Source organism: Mesoplodon bidens, assembly GCF_964165515.1.
Source record: "Mesoplodon bidens genome assembly, chromosome: 9".
Classification (NCBI taxonomy): domain Eukaryota; kingdom Metazoa; phylum Chordata; class Mammalia; order Artiodactyla; family Ziphiidae; genus Mesoplodon; species Mesoplodon bidens.
In genome coordinates, this window is record NC_138166.1 from 65515973 (window position 1) to 65536841 (window position 20869).

The 20869-nt window shown below is 42.3% G+C and overlaps 1 protein-coding gene across 1 annotated transcript in view; it reads right to left on the reverse strand.

Moving 5' to 3' along the window:
* Positions 1–16095: 16095 nt before the first annotated feature.
* The window catches only part of AOAH (acyloxyacyl hydrolase), a 172089-nt gene continuing 167315 nt past the window's right edge, over positions 16096–20869 (reverse strand). The window contains exon 21 of the mRNA XM_081244565.1: positions 16096–16369. Within this exon, the coding sequence (XP_081100691.1) occupies positions 16241–16369 (129 nt within the window). The 3' untranslated portion in view covers positions 16096–16240. The remainder of the gene's footprint in view (positions 16370–20869) is intronic.

Genomic DNA, 20869 nt, shown 5'->3' on the forward strand with positions numbered 1-20869 from the left:
GAACCTGGAAGTATATACACGTGTGTCTGTATTTGGATTCTTATAAAATAGTTCCTCATAAAATTTTTTTATGTATGTTTTCTTTTAACTTAAACATGACAATATCTCAGTCTACTGGTGTGAATTTACAGAGCTGATTATAGACATTTTGGAAGGAGGTCAGCACTGGAGGAAATAACACTGGCTTGTTGATCAGTAACCTCTTTCAGTTTAAGGATTGAGTTTGTAGCAGCTGAAAGTGGTACATGCACAGTTGCAGTTTTCAGTTTCACCAGAGGATGGCACCCATACTTCTCTGATAGGTTTTGCCAGGCTGCTTCGGCATCCTCTCAAGCGGCATCTGAGAGACCCTTTAAAGACTGGTTACCTAAACTGTTAACCAAATTAAGGTTTTTATTATTAATTCAGCTTTATATACAGTTAAAAATGAGTATAAGTCTATAACATCTTCAGAACAATTTATGCCAAAGAATAAAGCAGCCTGAAATGAATGGAAAGCTACTTATTTCCTGTAACTGTACTCTCACTTTATATTTAATTTATACAACACTCAAAAACCAGTTTCTACAAGTCAGATCTTTCAAAATTTCCATTTTCTTGCCATCTGCTGCTTTGTAGATCAGTCATTTAATCTTAAAAGTTGCTCAGAAGCTGTGCTCTTTAATGCACGTACTAGCTCATCAGGTGATTCCTCAAACAGTTGAGCTGTTTGCTCCTAAGCTGAGAGGGAGAGTGCAAGTCACCGGTCTGTCTTCTCGGCTTCCCTGGCGGACTTGAGACAAAGGTATGGTCATTTTCTGGTCTCCTCTTCCTTGACTCCCCTCATTTGTTCAATGGTGTCTTCTGAACAGGAGTGACCATAATTTTTCCTCCTTAAACTTTGTATCCTGGAGACTCGAGAGCTGGCTGGAGGTAGTAGAAGTCTTTGCTCGGAAACTGTGCTTCTCTTTGGGAAGATGACCCCAACCTCACGTATATTATATGATCCACTCAAAAGCAACCACAATCAATGCACATAAACTCTTTTAACATAAGTTGAATCCATACTTGGGAGGTTTTGATGTGCCATGAAGTGGGAACAGTGAATTTATAAAGTGCTAATAAAATGAGGATGTCATAGAGGTTCACAATCCTTTATCTGAAATTCTTGGGGTCAGATGTGCTTTGGAATTCAGAATGTTTTGAATTCATAGATTTAATCCAGTGTATATACTGCATATTCTGTAATACTCCAGAAGGGTCTAGGGCAACTCCCCATAATCAAAACATTACTACTTCTACGGAGAAACATGACTATTCACATTAAGTGGGATGAAGACTAGATGGCCTCATGTCATGTCATGTCAGGTTTTGCCTCCAAATGAGCTAGGAAAAACCTTTGGTTATAGGAGATTTTTGGATTTGGGGAATGCAGATAAGGTATTGTGGAGCTATATTAGGTGATTTTCATGTGCTATGTCATTTAATCCTCACAGGTGTCCTATGTTAACCATAAGGATATAAGAATATGGGGAACCTGAGTGGTTAAGTAACTTTCCTCAGGTCACACAGCAGAGCCAACGTTCAAACCTTGGCCTGATTCCAAAAGGCAAAATGTTGCATTATCTCCCACATTTACTAAAAATACTAAATATTCTAAAATACTAAAAGAACTTTAACTTCCTTGCCAATTTTGTTTTTTTCACCCATATTTTGCACTATTCTTTATTTTCTTTGGGGTCCATGACAGAGAATATGAAGGCATAGTGAATTATTCCACCATGATGGATGGAGGTAAAGCCCCTCCCTGGCATCTTCATGGAGCAGCCTTGCCTGGCTGCAATGCTGAAAAGCAAACAGTCAACACTGCAAATGGCAGATTTTCCAGTGGTTAGAGATTCCTGTTGTGCCCTTGGTCCACACAGCTAATCAGCCTTGACATTGTCTGCAATATAATCCAGCATCTAATTAATGTCCCCCACCTTCTTTTGCAAATTTTGCACCACCCTGGTCTCCCATAAAGGTATTCTGTTTCTTTGAACGGGGACTTCAGAAGTCACTTGGCTTAATAAAGTTGTCAGCAGGCCAGGGAGGAACTGTTGGCTTTATTCTGTACATTTTCTCAGGATGGGAATGAATTAAGATAATTGTATTTTAAAACTGCTTTCAAGGTAATTCAGGAGCTATGTTCTTTTTTTGCGTCGTAATTATCCTTTTTTCGCATCCTAATTATCCTTTTTTTCTCTTTTCCCTTATGTCTTTCTTTCTTCCAAGTTAGGAGCCCATTTATACTCTAAAGTTTAGGAGCTTACAGTCTTTTTTTCTCTGCTGTTTCTTTCTTGTAATTGAACCAATAGCTTAGCAATTGCATGAACACACAACTCTTTTTATATGCCTGTAAAAATATTACAGTTCTCAATAAACTGTGAAACATTTTAATGGATTCTTCCAGTGACATTTTATAGATTTTCAAGATTTGTTCAAAAAATGATTCATCTATAGATGTACATATATCTATACGTCATCCTTAAGGTATTAAAAAATCACACTTGACTTATTTTTATAAAGGTTAATAGCAGATACAGGTATTAATGCCTTCACACCTAGCTTCCTACCTGTCCATAAAATTTACCTACAGTGAAGTGCACAAATCACATTGTACTTTAAATATATTACAATTTTATCTGTCAATTATTCCTCGACAAAACTGGAAACCCCCCACACAATAGGATACAACTTCATACACATTTGGCTGGCTGTTATTTAAAATGAAGAGAAAATGGAAGTTAACAAGTGTTGGTTGAAGATGTGGAGAAATTGGAAGCTTTGTGCATTGCTGGTAGAAATGTAAAATGTTGCAGCCACTGTGAAAAATAGTTTGGTTGTTCCCCAAAAAGTTAAACATAGAATTATCATATGATCCAGAAATTCCCCACTCCAAAGTATATACTCAAAAGAACTGAAGACAGGGACTCAAACAGATACTATTAAGCCAATGTTCACAGCATCATTATTCACAATAACCAAAAGGCAGAAGCAACCCAGATGTCCATCAACAGATGAATGAATTAGAAAAATGTGGTTATATGCATACAAGCTGAATATTGTTCAGCTCTAAAAAGGGATAAAATTCTGATACATGCTACAACATAGATGAACCTTGAAAACGTGATGTTAAGTGAAATAAGCCAGACAAAGTAGGACAAATATTGCATGATTCCACTGATATGAGGTACCTAGAATAGGCAAATTCATAGAGACAGAAAGTCAAATACTGTAGAGGTCACCAGGGACTGGGGAAAGGAGGAAATGGGGAGTTATTGTTCAATCAGTACAGAGTTTCAGTTTGGGATGATGAAAAAGTCCTGGAAATGGATAGTGGTGATGGTTGCACAACATTGTGAATGTACTTAATGCCACTGAATTGTAAATTTTAAAATGGTTAAAATGGAAATTATTATAAATATTTAAACAGAATAAAAAGGGCAAAAAAAAGAAAGTTTCCATTTATTTCAATTAAAAAAGCATCCTTAGGGCTTTATTATATGTATGTTTATATTGAGATATAATTTACATATAGCATTGTTTTTTTTTCTTTCTTTCTGTGGTACGTGGGCCTCTCACCATTGTGGCCTCTCCCGTTGCAGAGCACAGGCTCTGGACACGCGGGCTCAGTGGCCATGGCTCACGGGCCCAGCCGCTCCGCGGCATGTGGGATCCTCCCGGACTGGGGCACGAACCTGTGTCCCCTGCATCGGTAGGCAGACTCTCAACCACTGAGCCACCAGGGAAGTCCACATATAGCATTATATTAGCTTCAGGTGTACAACATAATGACTCAATATATATATATATATTGTGAAATGATCACCACAATAAATCTAGTTAACATCCATCACCACGTATAGTTACAACTTTTTTTTTCTTGTGATGAGGACTTTTAAGATCTACTCTCTCAACAACTTTCAAATATACAATACAGTATTATTAACTATAGTCACCATGGTGCACTTACAGCACCAGGACTTATTTATTTTATAACTGGAAGTTTGCACCTTTTAACCATTGCCACCCATTTTGCCCATTGCCCACCCTCTGCCTCTGGTAACCAACAATCTGTTCTCTGTATCTATAAGTTCAATTTTTGTTTTTTTTTTAATTCCACATATGAGATCATATGATATTTGTTTTTCTCTGTCTGACTTATTTCACTTAATATAATGCCCTCAAGGCCCATCCATGTGTTGCAAATGGCAGGATTTTCTTTTTTTTACAGCTGAATAATGTTTCACTGTGTGTATATATAACACATTTTCTTTATTCATTCATCCGTGGATGGACACTTAGTATTTTCCCCACATCTTGGCTATTGTACATAATGCTGCAGTGAACATGGGGGTCTAGATATCTTTTCAAGTTAGTGTTTACATTTCCTTCAGATAATTACCCAGAATTCGAATTTCTGGATCATATGGTAGCTCTAGTTTTAATTTTTTTGAGGAGCCTCCATACCGTATTCCATAGTGGCTGCACTAATTTACATTCTCACCAACAGTGAACAAGGGTTCCCTTGTTTCTACATTCTCGCCAACATTTGTTATTTCTTGTCTTTTTTTTTTTTCTTTCTTTCTTTCTTTGTGGTACGCGGGCCTCTCACTGTTGTGGCCTCTCCCGTTGCGAAGCACAGGCTCCGGAAGCGCAGGCTCAGCGGCCATGGCTCACGGGCCCAGCCACTCCGTGGCATGTGAGATCCTCCCAGACCGGGTCTTGTCTTTTTGATGATGGCCATTCTAACAGGTGTGAGGGGATATCTCACTGTAGTTTTGATTTGCATTTCCCTGATGATTAGTGATGTTGAGCACCTTTTCATGTACCTGTTGACCATCTGCATGCCTTGTTTGGGACATGTTACAGAGTATTTTCATGCCCTAAATATACTGCATGTGCTCCACTTATTCATCCCTCCCTACTCCCCCACAACCCCTGGCAACTGTTGGTATCCATAGTTTTGCCTGTTCCAAAATGTCATGTAGTTGGAATGATATAATATGTACCCTCTTCAGGGACTTCCCTGGTGGCGCAGTGGTTAAGAATCCACCTGCCAGTGCAGGGGACACGGGTTCAAGCCCTGGTTTGGGAAGATCCCACATGTCGTGGAGAACTAAGCCCGTGCGCCAAAACTACTGATCCTGTGCTCTAGAGCCCGCAAGCCACAACTACTGAAGCCTGCATGCCTAGAGCCCGTGCTCCACGACAAGAGAAGCCACTGCAAAGAGAAGCCTGCGCACCACAACAAAGAGTAGCCCCCACTCACCACAACTAGAGAAAGCCCGCGTGCAGCAACAAAGACCCAACGCAGCCAAAAATAAATAATTAATTAATTTTAAAAAAGTACCCTTTTCAGATTGGCTTCTTTCACTTAGTAAAATGCATTTAAGATTCCCCCATAGCTTTTTATGGCTCAATAGCTCATTTCTTTCTAGCACTGAATAATATTCCATTGTCTGGATGTACCACAGCTTATTTATCCATTCACCTACTGAAGAGCAGCATCTTGTTTGCTTCCAAGTTCTGGCAATTATGAATAAAGTTGCTATAAAAATCCATGTGCAGGTTTTTGTGTGGACGTAAGTTTTCAACTCTTTTGGGCAAATACCAAGGAGTGGGATCACTGAATTGTGTGTGGTTTTGTAAGAAACTGCCAAATTGTCTTCCAAAATAGCTGTACCATTTTATATTCCCAGCAGCAGTGATGAACGAGAGTTCTTGTTATTCCACATCCTCACCAGCATTGGGCGTTGTCAGTGTTTTGGACTTTTGTCATTCTAATAGGTTTTCAGCGGTGTCACATTGTTTTAATTTGCAGTTCCCTAATGACATATGTTGTTGAGACTCTCTTCATATGCTATTTGCCATGTATGTATTTTCTTTGCTGAGGTGTCTGTTCAGATTTTTGGGTTTTTCTTTTTCTTACTGTCAAGTTTTAAGAGTTCTTTTGGATAACAGTCCTGTATCAGATATGTATTTTGTAAATAGTTTCTCCCAGTCTGTAGCTTGTATTCTCATTCTCTTCATGGAGTCCTTCACAGAGCAGACATTTTAAATTTTAATGAAGTCCAGCTTACCAACAGTTTTTTTCATGGATTGTGCCTTTGGTGTTGCATCTAAAATGTCTTTGTCAAACCCAAGGTCATCCAGATTTTCTCCTATGTTATGTATTACAGTTTTGTGTTTTACATTTAGGTCTATGACCCATTTCAAGTTAATTTTTGTGAAGAATGTAAGGTCTGTGTCTAGATTCATTTTTTTGCATGTGAGTATCCAGTTATTCCAGCACCATGTGCTGTTGTTTTCCACTGGCTTCTTTCAGAATTTTTCTTTATCTTTTACTTTTTGCAATTTTAAAATGATATGCCTCTGTGTAGCTTTTTTTGGTGTGGAGGGTGGCATTTATCCTATTTGGTGTTCTCTGAGTCTCCTAGATCTGTGCTTTGATGTCTGACACTAATTTGGGAGAAATTATTAGTCATTGTTGTTTCAAATACTTCTTCTGTTCTCTCTTTCTCTTTCTTCTCCTGGTATTCCTATTATGTGTATATTATACCTTTTGTAGTTGTCTTACAGTTCTTGGATATTCTGTTCTTTTTTTTTCTGTCTTTTTTCTTTAGCCTTTACTTTAAAATTATAGTTATTTTAAATTCCCAGTTTGATAATTTCAACATCCTTGCCATATCTGAGGTTTGTCTGATGCTCACTCTGTCTCTTCAAACTGTGCGGGTTTTTTTGCCTTTTAGTATGTCTTCTAGTTTTTGATTGAAATCCAGACGTGATGCACTCAGTATTAGTTTCCATGGAGGTTTTCTTGAGTAAGTTGTGATTCTCTGTATCTGCATGTCTATCTCTCCAACTCTGGGGGCAGTGGTTTGCTCTGTGACCTCAGATTTTATGACAGATAGAAGAGGAGTTGTTGGTTTTCAGTTTGTTCAGCTTTTTAACTTGTTATTAGGATGGAGTGACAACTTACAAACTCATTACATGCCAGACCAGAAACCAGAAGTCTCTCAGTGCAGTTTTATTTTGTATTTATCTAATTATGATTGAAGTGGAGCATATTTTCCTATCTTCCTATGTGTAAGGGGCATTTGATCCTTCTGTGAACTATGTCCATTCATATTCTCTGCCAGTTTCAATCTTGAATTATCGTTTTTTCCTTCTTTATTTCAAGAACTCTTTATACATTGGAGAGATGATTAGCTCTTTGTGAAATGAGTTGCATTCCCCCTCCTCCATTTTTCCATTTGCCTTTTGACTCTACTTATGGTATATTTTTGCCTTACAAAGCTTTTTACTTTCAAGAAGTAAATTTATAAATATGTCAGTGGTTTCTAGAATCTGAGACAGATATGGAATCTAAAAGATTTTGAAATGCATGAAGGTAAAGAGGAATTATTTACGATTATTATTCAAAACACCGTCTTCCATAGCCACTTCTGTCTCCCAAGGGAGTGGGGGTCTTTCTCTTCAGAGGAGATTTTTTGGCAATTTCCCTAATGAATCCTGTAATGTGAAAAGACAGACCTCAGCAGAGTAAGGTGAAGAGAGGAGAAATAACTTGCGCTGCATAATGAAGTAAGAATAGGTACATTTCCAGGAGTACCTCAGACAGGGACTCAGGGGAGGAGCTGAGGAATAGCAGAACTGACCAGCACAGTAGGTGGCAGTGAGCCTGGAGAAGGACACCCAGTGGAGGATTTCCAGGTGGGGCGGGGAGGGGAATGTTGAAAGGCAGGGATGTGGGACGCACAGTTTTATGTCGTCTTCTATACCGCACTACAGTGCAACCTCCTGCATTACTTCCAAACCATTATCAAGTAGGCACAGACACAGCCAAAATAGAGTGGGGTGAGGTATGATCAAGAGAGCAGAAGCCCCAAACAAATTTCCAGAGAGGCAGATGAGACGCTGCAGCCTGGGTGACTCAGGAGTTACTGTGAGACAAATTCTTTCCCCCAAAAAGCCTAGAGCCACAGTTTGCCAAACTTGGTTATACATTAGAATCGCCAGAGGGAGGTTTTTAGAATCACAAATGCCTGGATTTCACCAAGGCCAATTAAATTAGGTGCTCTGTAGGTAGGACCCAGGCACCAGGAGGCTTTAGAAAGTTTCCCAGGTGACGCTGATGTACAACCAGGGTTGAAAACCATTGTTTTAGATCAGTTCCTCCCAGACTGAAGTGCTTCCCAAACGATTTGAAGTGTGCAACTAAATCACCCGAGGCTATCGTTATGATACAAATTACAAATCATTAGCAGGCAGCCCAAGATTTTGCATTTTTAACAAGCTTCTGGGTGAGGCTGATGATGCTGTCTGAGAACCACATTTTGAGTAGCAAGGGGTGGAGGTAGCTGACGTGTGGATTACTGCTACTGCTCAATTGCCTTCCTGGAGGCTTCTAATTTACTCTGAGTTGAGACTGCTACTTGTCCTACTATATCCATCCTCCCTTCTCTCCTGGTAGTAGAACTTCCTAGTTTCAGCTGCACACTTGTCTAGACAGAATTTTTAGCCTCCTTTACAGCTGGGTGGTCCTGTGACTATGCTTGGCCTACTGAGGTGCGAGTAGAAGTCATTGTCTGGGAGGGGCTGTGGCCATTCCTCTCCCCGCACGTCTTCCCGCAGGCCCAGGTGCAGTCAAGGCAGTGGTTGCCCAGGAAGCATTCTTGAGCCACAAAGTGGAAGCTACATGCTGAAAGTGGTGGCAACGAGATAGAAGGGGCCTGGGTCCCTGGCCACACGGAGTCTCCTTCTAGCCCTGCACCACCTGCCACTGGAAATCTTTTATGTGAAAAATAACTCTCTCTCTTTTTAAAGCCTTGTTCTTTTGCATTTCACTCATAAAAGCTGAACCTAATCCTAGAAATACTTATGCCCTCTGGCAGACTGTGTGTGTCTGTATCTTCCCATCCCTGACAACAACGGGGTGAGACGGGTCTTTTTTTTTTTTTGCGGTACGCGGGCCTCTCACTGCTGTGGCCTCTCCCGTTGCGGAGCACAGGCTCTGAATGCGCAGGCTCAGCAGCCATGGCTCACGGGCCCAGCCGCTCCGTGGCATGTGGGATCTTCCCAGACTGGGGCACGAACCCGTATCCCCTGCATCGGCAGGCGGACTCTCAACCACTGCGCCACCAGGGAAGCCCGAGACGGGTCTTTTTTATTTTATTTTATTTATTTTTTAAACATCTTTATTGAAGTATAATTGCTTTACAATGCTGTGTTAGTTTCCACTTTATAACAAAGTGATTCAGCTATACCTATGCATATATCCCCATATCTCCTCCCTCCTGCATTTCCCTCCCACCCACCCTATCCCACCTCTCAGGTCACAAAGCACTGAGCTGATCTCCCTGTGCTATGTGGCTGCTTCCCACTAGCTATCTATTTTACGTTTGATAGTGTATATATGTCCATGCCACTCTCTCACTTCGTCCCAGCTTACCCTTCCCCCTCCCCGTGTCCTCAATCCATTCTCTACGTCTGCGTCTTTATTCCTGTCTTGCCCCTAGGTTCTTCAGAACCATTTCTTTCTTTTTCTTTTTTTTTTAGATTCCATATATATGTGTTACCATACAGTATTTGTTTCTCTTTTTCTGACTTACTCCACCCTGTATGACAGACTCTAGATCCATCCACCTCACTACAAATAACTCAATTTCATTTCTTTTTATGGCTGAGTAATATTCCATTGTATATATGTGCCACATCTTCTTTATCCATTCATCTATCAGTGGACACTTAGGCTGCTTCCATGTCCTGGCTATTGTAAATAGAGCTGCAATGAACATTGTGGTACGTGATTCTTTTTGAATTAAGGTTTTCTCAGGATATATGCCCCGTAGTGGGATTGCTGGGTCATATGGTAGTTCTATTTTTAGTTTTTTAAGGAGAACAGAACACCATACTGTTCTCCACAGTGGCTGTATCAATTTACATTCCCACCAACAGTGCAAGAGGGTTCCCTTTTCTCCACACCCTCTCCAGCCTTTATTGTTTGTAGATTTTTTGATGATGGCCATGGTGAGCTGGATCTTGAAGAATGAGTAGGAGTGTTCCAGTCAGAGAAGGAAGGGAAGGCTGAGGAGACAGCACATGGAAAGACATGGAGCTGTGAGAGGGCCTGGCCTGTGTTCAGGTCACCATTGCTGCAGAACAACACCCTGGAAAACTCAGGCTTGAAATGAGAAGAGTGTACAATAACCCCTGATTCTGTGGGCTGGCTGGGCTCCATGTGGTCTTGGCGGGAAATGCCTATGTGGCTGCATTCAGCTGGTGGAGGGCTGGTCTGGAAGTTCCAAGAAAGCCTCTTTCGCACCTCTGAGGCCTTGGTGTGGGCTGGGGTGCCTCGGTTCTTCTCCGTGTGGCCTCTGTCTTCCACATGGTGTCTCACTCCCAGGGTCTCTCTCGCAGCAGCATTGCCTCAACTTCCCTCCAGGATGAAAGTGGCAGCTCAGCTTCCTTGTATTAGGCCTGGATGTGGCCATCTCACCTGCACCTCCTTCTCTGGGCCAGGCTGGCTTGGAAGCGTGGACACAGATGCTGTCTCTCCCTGGAAGGAACAGCACACGTGGGCAGGGAGGGCAGCCGTTGGCGACTTACCCATTGCCTGTGCTTGTAATGACAAGTTTCCTGTGGCCAGGATGTAGGCTAAAAGAAATGGGCAGGGAAAGAGTGAGCCTGCAGAGGCACAGGCTGTGGGTGTTGATGAGTTCCGGTTTTACTCTATAGACAGACTCCAGCCTGCGTGGTGGCCAAACTATACCCTGGGTGTAGAGACAAGGAGAGAAAGTGTTGATCCATCACTCGTCATGTTGTACTAGCATTATCTTACATAATAAAGGCAGGGTCACCTCGTGGCTAACAGCACGGAGCCTGGAGCCAGACGGCCCGGCTGCAAACTCCTGATTCATCATTTATTAGCTGTGCAATCTCCAGCAAGTTACTTAACTGCTCTCTGCTTCTATTTCTCTATCTGTAAAAGCAGATAATCATGGCCGACCTGCCTAATGTAGTTGTTGTAAGGATTAAGTGAGATAATCCACGTCACGTAGCCCTCTGTAAGCATGAGCTCTTGTCGTTAGCGCTCCCAGGAGCACTAGGAAACAGGTGTTATTGCTCTCATTCGAAAGAGAATGTAGCTGAGGCACCAGGAGCTTAAATGAGATTCAAACCCAGACAAGTGACTCCAAAACCTGCTGCTTCCTGAATTTCCCACTGGTTGTGCTTTGACGTGTCCCCCAGCCAGGAGGCAACAGGACAGAGTTTTGTTCTTTCCCACCTCTCATTTCTCAAAAGCTCTCTGCTCCCCTAGCAGCCTCGTACAACGTCCAGGCTCCCGCTGATATTTGCAGAGGTACAATGGGGGGAATCACTGTAAAAATACTAACACCTGGTGTTTTTCTGAGCCTGTGCAAAGTGTGCATCTCAGAGGGTAGAGTCCTCAGGGGAGACTGAAAGTCTCCGGGGTCTGAAGCTGCCTTGAGCGTGGGCCTCCATGAGAGCCCTTGGTGTGTCCTCTTGCCCATCTTTCTGCTGCAGTTTATTGACATCAGCTTTGTGAACCCGTGAGTTACATTTGCAGCATTCTGAGGCCGAAAGCGTTCCTGTAAATACTCCATGTAATTAATTATAAACAAAGCAGCCAGCCAGGAGCACAATGCCCAAACAAATTCTTAGCAAGCCTCATTGTGTGCTCTTTACCTCTCCTCTGCATTTCTATCCATCCAAGAGCTTCAAAAGTGTAATCCCCAGAGGAATTAGCCTCCAACACACTCACCAGCTGTGTGAGGAATTTCCCAGGTATATTCAGACTAGAATCCCCACTCCTCATCTTTTGTATAAAACAGGATGTCTTTGGAATTCTTCTCACTGCAACAACAGCTTTTCTGGTAGAGCTAAAAATGGCAAAGGCAGCATCTCCCAAGGTGTTTCTGTAGAGCACGGAGACCACAGAGTGTTAATACCTCTCATAGGAGGAGAAGGGGCTCTAGGTCAAAAGTGTTGGGTAAATAATGAGCTGAACACACTTCTCTACTGCAGAACTTTCACGCTGTGACTTTCCAGGAAGCAGAGAAATTATGCTGTGCTTCCAGACTTTTTAGACTGTGGAGTTCTTTTTAGACTGTGGAGTTCTTCCTTCTCAAAGCAACACATCCCAGAACATACAACTCTGTGTGTGTCATGCACCCCCTTGGCAGGCTGGGGAAGCTGGGGATCCCTTCTCAGAATAACGTTTTTAAGTGCAAAAAATAAAACACATAGGATTACAAGGAAACCATTTGTATCAAAACCAAATATCACATTACTAAAAATATTATGAAATATTTAAAAATGGGCATGTATTAATATATGTATTTTTTTAATGGATCTAATAATTACAGGTGTTTCAAAGTACTCATGGCCATAAATGATATTTCAAGATAAAGTCATTCCTCATTATTCACAAATTCTGTATCTGTGAATTCACGTACTTGCTATAATTTATCTGTAACCCCCAAATCAATACTCATGGCATTTTTGTGGTCATTTGAGCGATGAGAAATTTCAATCACCTGACCTGCACGTTCCCAGCTGAGGTTGAAAAAGGCAGGGCTCTGCCTTGTTTCAGCTCTCACACTGTAAAAAAAAAGATGTCTTTTTCACGGTGTATTTACTGCCACATTTTGGACATTTTTATGCTTTTCGTTGGTGACTTCACTGTTTAAAACGGTCTCCGAGTGCAGTGCTGAAGTGCCACCTTGTGTGCTTAAGTTCAGGAGACTGTGATGCACCTTATGAAGAAAATAGATGGGTAGTTAAGCTTCATTTAGATGCAAGTTGTCGTGCTGTTGGCTGAGTTCAACATTAATTAACTATAAATTAAATAAGGTGTCTTTAAACAAAAACCACACATTAAAAAAAGATTGTGTATTGATTGGTTGATGATAATGTTGTGACCGGAGGCTCACAGGAATGTAAGCCCGTATTTCCATTAGGCACAGTGGTTCAGCGTTTACTAATTCAGTATTCAAGGTGACTATAGCACATAACTGTCCTGAGTAATGAGAATTGACTGTATCTGCAACAAATGTAATGTGATGTGAAAATATTTGTGACAGACAGCTATGAATACAGTTGCAAGCATACAGTGTTTTGTAAAAAAAAAAAATACAGTGTTTTGTTGCCTACGTTCATAATTAAAGGAAATGGTGAATTTTACTTAGAGGGTAGTAAAGACAATTTTTCCCATTCAAGTTCATAGGCACTCTTAATTCTGGGAGAGGGTGGTTCCCATAGACTGCAGTTCAGAATCCCTTCTTTAGTGGGACTAACTCAGGAGAGGGTAGAGCGGGGTAGCTGGTGAAAATTCCTGGGGGCTCCAGTCCCTGCTATGTTGTGGGTCAATAAGTCTCAGATTTTTTAGCTGATTTGCTCTTGCTGGGGGGTCTGAATTTTTTTTCCACCAGGTCCTGAACCCAAAAGGCTCTATGATAGTTCTTGATAATTATTCATGTGGAAAATGAGGAGTCCCATTCCAATAGCAAAGGGTAAGAGAGGTCTTTAACCTGAAAATAGGAGAAACAAATGACAATATAGTATTGGGGCGTTTAGATGAAAGTCATGTCTTCTGACCAAGGGTGTCCAGAAAGGAAAGCATCCCCTGTGTTGATTGCTTTTCTTTCTTACCCTTCACACCACAAGGAGTATGATTCAACAGGGCTAATTCAAATGTGTCAAAAAGAGGCTTCTTTTTTTCCCCTAAATAGCAAGATATAAGGAAGTGTGCCCTGGAGAGCAACTCTAATATTCATTCATTAATTCAGTCAGTACTACTTATTGAGCATCTTTCATGGGCTAGGCATTGTTGTAGGGCTGTTGATACAGGAGTGAACCTGACTGGCCTGGTTCTCATCTCCTGGAGTTTCTGTTCAGGTTCTGGCTCTTCTCTCCAGGAGGCCAGTCCAGGAAATGGGGAAGGGGATGGAGAGGGGTGCAAGCCACCCCAAGGAAGCCCTTCAGGTGTCTGCCAAAGGACAGCACTCATACACTATGATTCTGAAAAATTAGAGGCTGAAGACAGTAGCTCAAGGGGCACCAGTGCAGAAATACTGGATAGAAACCGTCCCCCATGGCTCTACCATAAATTCTGGACACACAGAAGCTATCAGAAGTATATACAACACCTTACAGGGACAGAATATCCCCAAGCCAGAGAGAAAGACATGGTTGAATCTCAAAGAAAGAACATGTCTGATGGGAGTACAGAAAATGGAGGCAGAAGTGGACAGTCCTCACCCATGCGCTCCCAATCCAGGGAAGTGGGCCTGGCCTGGGACTCCAGTTCTCATGGAGACAATGGTGATACCTAGTATTTCGTGCAGCATTAGTGTTTTATAAAAAAATTGAGATGGGAGCACCATCTTCTCCCACCCTTTGATTTCTTGGTGCTTTGCCCCAGGAATGAGGTCAGGGCTCAGAACCCAGGTACCTCCATCCTCCCATCTGAACCTGTTCAGGTGGACAATGAGGAAGATGGAACTGGTTAAATTATCCCCAAGGTGGGGGGTTCAGTCTTAAGAGAATTTAAACAGGAAAAAGATGGCAGGGACAGATGACATCTAGGGTGGGAGACGGAAGTGTTCGGGCTCGGGAGGTGGTCAGGCTCAAGAGGATCCAACCTGGGAACCCCCTCCCTGTACCTTCCAAATCTCCCTATACACTCCCTCTAGTTTCCCCCAACTTTTAAAATAACTATATTCCTTCAGGGCCTTCTGGAAAAAGATCAGGGCCTAAAATGAATTCTCCGTCCCCCTAACAACAGCAAAAGCAATACAAGATTATTGACTTCACTAGTACTCGGAAATAAAAATTAGAATAGCAATAACTTGGAAGCATTTTAAACGGGGGGATTGAATAGAATTTTCTTAAGGAGTACAAAATTTTAGTGCACTGTTCTCTGGGTATATTTTGAGACTAAATGATTAAGATTTCAGATTAAAAAAACAATAACAACACTACAACAGGTATTGGTATTTTAGTCCTTAGAAATAAGATGGGATGTTGGAACACCAAAACCAGGAGGAGATGGATATACCAGGTGTCCACAGCCCCACACCTCCACACCTCACACCTTCAATCTATACTCCGAGTTTGTATTTCCTGCTTGAAACAAGCAGCCTCCTGGGGGCTTGTTGGTCCTCTGTTGATCGGCCTCCTGGGGACATGTGCTGGTCATGCTGAGCCAAGGATTCTGCCCAGGTGAAAGAAATTAGTGGGTTCACATCATTTTAAGTGTGTTGGCCCCCCAAAATGAAGTTCACACAAATCTGGCCAGTTCATCTTGTGAGTAGAGGTGGATTTACCATAAGTCTAAGAAAGATTAACTTATAGGGTTCCTTCCAAAGCCCTGGAAAGGGCCCCAACAATGAGTTCACATGGTCCTATGCTTTGTAAAATTTGCAAAAGTAAGATATTTTAAACACTATTGCTTCCTCTCTGTCACAATTTCCCTTATATCCAGTGGCTCTGGAAAAGCCACGGGAATTTTGGGGAAGTTGAAATGCAGATCTGTTTAGGCTGTATTTAGGTTGGACTATTTATGTGGTTAGCTGTCATTTCTGTGCACAGTTAGGGTACCGCTAGCCATCCTGGTGCAGGAAAGGGCTTCCAGGTATGCCTCTTTTGTCCACCAGCACCGTGACAAAGGTTCAGGGCTAGTGGTCAGATCACAGTATGAGAGAGTGTCCTATAGCTCCCGGCACAGGAAGTGTGTGGATCGTGGAGGAGAAACACGGTGTGAAATGCACAAAGCCAGAAGCTAGTCTGTGGTAAGGTCTTCCAATCATTGATACGATGAGTGGGAGATTTGGTTCACACTGGTGCCTAGCCAAAATAGAAGTATTAATATCTCCCTATCAGGAATAAACAAATAAATTTAAAAATAATAAAGCATACATAATTATACACACACTGTCATTATAATTTTGTCTTTATTGAGACAAAGATTTGGGTGCTGGTGGTTTATTTGGGAAGCCATCCCCAAAAGTGGGAAAGGGGAAGTGAAGAGAGTGACACTAGGCTCTTAAATGGGAGAAAAGCATTTTGCAAAGATGCTGTTGAAGAGGGGCCTGTGAGTTTGTGACACAGTCGCCCCCATAACCATTTCTTGAATGAGTTTACCCAAGTTTCTGCCTTCCTGAGCTCCCCAGGAGCAGGTGTCCCTGAGGACTTAGTGCCCCCCTTGGTCTCCAAACACCTGCTCAATCTGGGGGTTGAATGGATTCTCCTTTCCCAGGACCTGGGGCCACTGGAGCTCCACCTTCTTCCAGAAGCGATCTGCCAACAGCTGTAAAGCCACCTGCAAGAGAGAACCCAAAGGAGGAGTAAAAGGGAAATAACAAAGTAAAGAAGTTACCAGCAAGGTTTACTCTATTCCTTGTGCAGTGGACAGACTCTAGGATGGTTCCCCAGGATTCCTACCTTTGGGTCTTTGTATGATCCCCTTCCCTTGATGTGGATGGAACCTATCATTTGGTTTTAAGCAATAGAACATGGTAAAGGTGAAAGAATGTCCATTAGGTGATTATGTTACATTATCTAAGGCTCTGCTTTGCTGGCAGACTTGCTCTGGAGACTCGCTGATGGGCTGATGATGTAAGAAGCCATGTTGGAAAGCCCACATGGCAGGGAACAGAGGGTGGCCTCCAGCTGACATCTAGTAAGAAGTTGGGTCTTCAGTCCTACAACCACAAGGAGATAAATTCTGCTAACAACTCAAGTGAGTCTGAAATCAAATCTTCCCCGGTTGAGTCTCCTGGTGAGAATGTAGATTTTAGCCTCTGAGACTCTAAGTAGAGAACCCAATTAAACTATGCCAGCACTCCTGACCCACAGAAACTGTGAGACAACAAGTGTGTATTGTATTAAGCTGCTACATTTGTGGTAATTTGTTATTTAGTAATAGACAGCAGATACACTTTCTCAGAAAGGCATTTATTCACTTACCTATGGATAGCTAACACTTACTGCAGGCTTAAGGCTTGGGTTTTGGAGGTGAACAGGATGAATCCTTCCTTGAAGGAACTCCCAGTCTAGTGAGGGACCCAGACATGCAGAATGACACCACCAAACCCACAGGGAGGACTGTGAGGGATGCACATGGCTGGAAGGGGAAGAGGTGGCAATTCTGCTGGATGCGAAGAAAGGATAGGTCTTCTCTGAAGAGTGTGATGGCTGAGCTGAATTTTCAAGGAGGAATTCACCAGATGGATCATGAGGAAAGCAGTGTACGTGGTAGAGGACACAGCACATGCAAACGCTTAGAGACGTGGAAGAGAAAGTCATGGAGGGGGACTACGGGTGCCTGGGAGATGAAGCTGAACCGGTCCCCTGGCAGGGCTGGGCTCCTGAAGGAGGCTGTGGGCACGGAGAGAGTGGTTGGAATGCCAGGGTGTGGAATGTACAGGCTTAATTCACAATAGGCTTGTCCTTCTCTCTCTTGGCCTGATGCCCGCTCTCTGGTTGCATTGTTGTATGTCCCTTTATTCACAATGTCAGCAGGATCCATTCTTGGTTGTTCGGTCCTCTGGCTTGTCATTAACATGCCTTTGATGAGGGGTCTTTCTCTGCAGATAATGCCCTCATTTAGCAAATGGGCCCTGGACAGGCCTTCAGGCCCCAGATGGCTACATCTCCATGGGAGGGGGGCGTGGGGGGGTTAATGCTGAATGATAAGAGAAACGTGACTGCTGAAGGCCTCAGAGGGGAACACACTGTTCAGGGCAGATGCTCAGGGATGTACCTGACTTTCTACAGAAGCACATGGACACTGTCTTCAAAGGGCACCTGCTCCGCATCACGCCAGCAAGCAGTGCAGCCAGCTCCCTGTGTGATGCTGGGCAGCCCTCTTCAGCCTTCTTCTCTGGGCTGAAATTCTCTCATTTGCAAAATGAGTAAATGATCTAAAGACTTTTCTGGGTCTAAATTGTGTGTAAGATTTTAGCAGTTATTAGAAAAAAATAGAACTGGTTGAGTCGATACATTAAATATCCCCAGTATTTTAATACGTTCCTGAGCCTTCTGAGGTGGACCCCAAATTCCATCTATCCAACAATGTAATCTTGATCATATCCATGTGGTGTCTAACACGCATACACACCCCACTTGCCACCAACACACACAACACGTACCACACACACACACACACACACACACACACCACCCCCACCCCCCTCAGACCTAAAGAGGCTGATTGTCAAGCCAGCAGGTTTCCGGGAAGGGCCTGATCATCTCTCACACTATAAGCAGTCACGTCTTCAAAAACAGAGGACTGGTTTTGGGCTGTTTTTCCTGCTACTTCTCAACAAAGTAGGCTGCTTCCAAGTCTGTGGAAAATTACTGGTTCTTCTTTTTTGTTTTTTGCCTTTCACTTTGATATACCTAAGCAGTCTTCCTAACAATTATGTGGTACCAATACATTTGTAGTCATTTATTTCCCAATGTGAATTACTAGAGGAGGAGATGGGGGTGAGGATAAGCAGAGGAAAGTTAAAATAAAAGTTAAAATAAAACTATTTGGTTTGAAAGCAATTAGTTGGCTGTCACTCTAATGGAGACTAAAATATTCATGTGTGCATTGTCAATATTTTGGGTCTAAAATGAGAATGGTATTGTTATTACTAAACTAGATACTTGTGATAAAATGACCTACTATAATTGTTCATTCATCTGAGAAACATTTACTGAGCACCTATTGTGGGCTTCTTATAACCAACCTCCTCTTGTAACTCCCATGATGCTCTGCACAGGGCAAGGCCAAGTCATCCTCATTACTCCAAGCGAGGTGTTCCTTGAACACAAATATCTTTTGTGCTTCCTTTTTCACAATTAAAAATATTAAAGCAATATCTATTCATTTGGGAAAAAATTAAAGGACAATTAAGCAAAAAGAAAAACAGAAAAAAATTTATCTTAATTATAATAGAGATAGTCACTGTTAACATTGAGCCTTTCTGAGGCACACACACATGCACACACACATACATTTGATCCCTCTGTAAATATTTTATAATCTGCTCTTTTGGAGGTATAATTTACACACAGTAAAATGAACTCTTTTTGGTAAACAGTTCCATGAGTGCTGACAAATGCATTCAGTTGAGTAATCATCCCAACAATCTCTAATCTGCTTTTTATTTACTTTGCTCTATATTACAAACATATTTCTGTGCCACTAAAAGTAGATCTGTATCGTTTTTATGTGCGGCATGATATTCCATCAGATACATGCAAGCTAATTTATTTCACTGATGCATTTTTTTCGCACACATCTCCCTAACATTTGTCCTCAGGACAGGGGTGGAGACAGTTTCCTGTTGCCAGTGTGCCCAACATCTGCAGCCCAGGAGGGGTTCACAGGCTGCCTCATTTACTAACCCTACTAGACATGCGCACAGAAAGAAATCTGGTCCAGCAGAACGCTAGGGAATGTGGAGTTCTGGTTAAGTGGAATATTCTGGTTAACAGGGTTAGGCCCTTCCTTGTCTCTTCCTTTGCAGTTGATTCAGCTGCCTGTGCTCTTGAAGGGTCCCAGCTGCAGAGTCCAGATGGTGGCCACATTGGCGGTGCTGCTTTTGTCTAGGTGCCACTCAGTTCTAGCAGGTGTGGCCCTTCCTCTGGGTAAGTCCACATCTGATGGGCACTGGTGCTGTTCTGCAGGCATTCCTGCAGCTCCAGTGCTTCTGTGGGGCATTGTCACCCACCCATCTGTCTACTGCTGCTACTCAGAAGCCCTCATGGTGGCAGAACCATGTGATGGTCATTGGTCCACTGTGAAGTTTTCTCTTTGAAACTCTCATAGAAGGGGTGACAAAGTAGGGCAACTTAACACCCCATTGTCTTATATAAGTTTTTGGTGAAGCAGCTTTTTCAGTTTTTACTTGCAGCCCCTGATCTCCCTAGGATTCAGGCATGAGTCCACGGAGAGGGGAGTTGGAGGGTAGGGACCTGGTGCCATTTCTTGATTCAGCCCTTGGTGACAGCCACCATATGGCTTCTAGAATTTCTCTCCCTTCTAATGACAATTTAATATTGCGCCACGCTTCTTTGCCTAATCATGTTTGTATTTATGATGAGTTCTAAACCAAGAGAGTACCGGGTCCTCCAAGAAAATATACCATGTCAGATCCAGCCCACATGCTCATGATCTGCTCACATATCCAGACATGATAGAAGCCCAGCAGTGGTCATAGCTGCACATCATCTGTGATTCCTCCACATTCCCACTTTGTAAGCTAACTGTATTATTTTGCTACAAAAATGGAACTCTTTAGTAAGACAATCATAAAAACAAACCCTGAACAGTAACTACATTTTTGTAATATTTTTAAAGAATAAATGCAATTCAGAGCAAGAGTATATAGATTTCACCAACAACTTATCATGACTGATACCTTTTAAGTTGAACTCTTGCTAAATTTAACTCTGGGGTTCTACCAGACCAAAGTAAAAAATCTACTGTGAATTTATTTTTCTTGAAGGGAGAACAATTCCAGGCTGTCTTGTACGATTGCTTTTAAACACCTGCAGGGAAGCCCTCACCACAGGGAAGGCACAGTTTTACTTCTCTGGCTTCTTAATCTGTCCAGAAACACAGTCTATTGGACCTGGTTACTTTTGGTCCCAATTAATTTTAAATTTGTAAACTTACAACATGACAGTGGTATAAGACGTATTTAAAAACATTTAAGGAAAAATGTTATGTTTCCAGCTCGAGCCTGTCTGTGCTGGTTCAGGGTGCCACCACCAAAACCACTGCTGCCAGGTGGTGTATAAAGCAAACTAAACAAACATGGTCCCT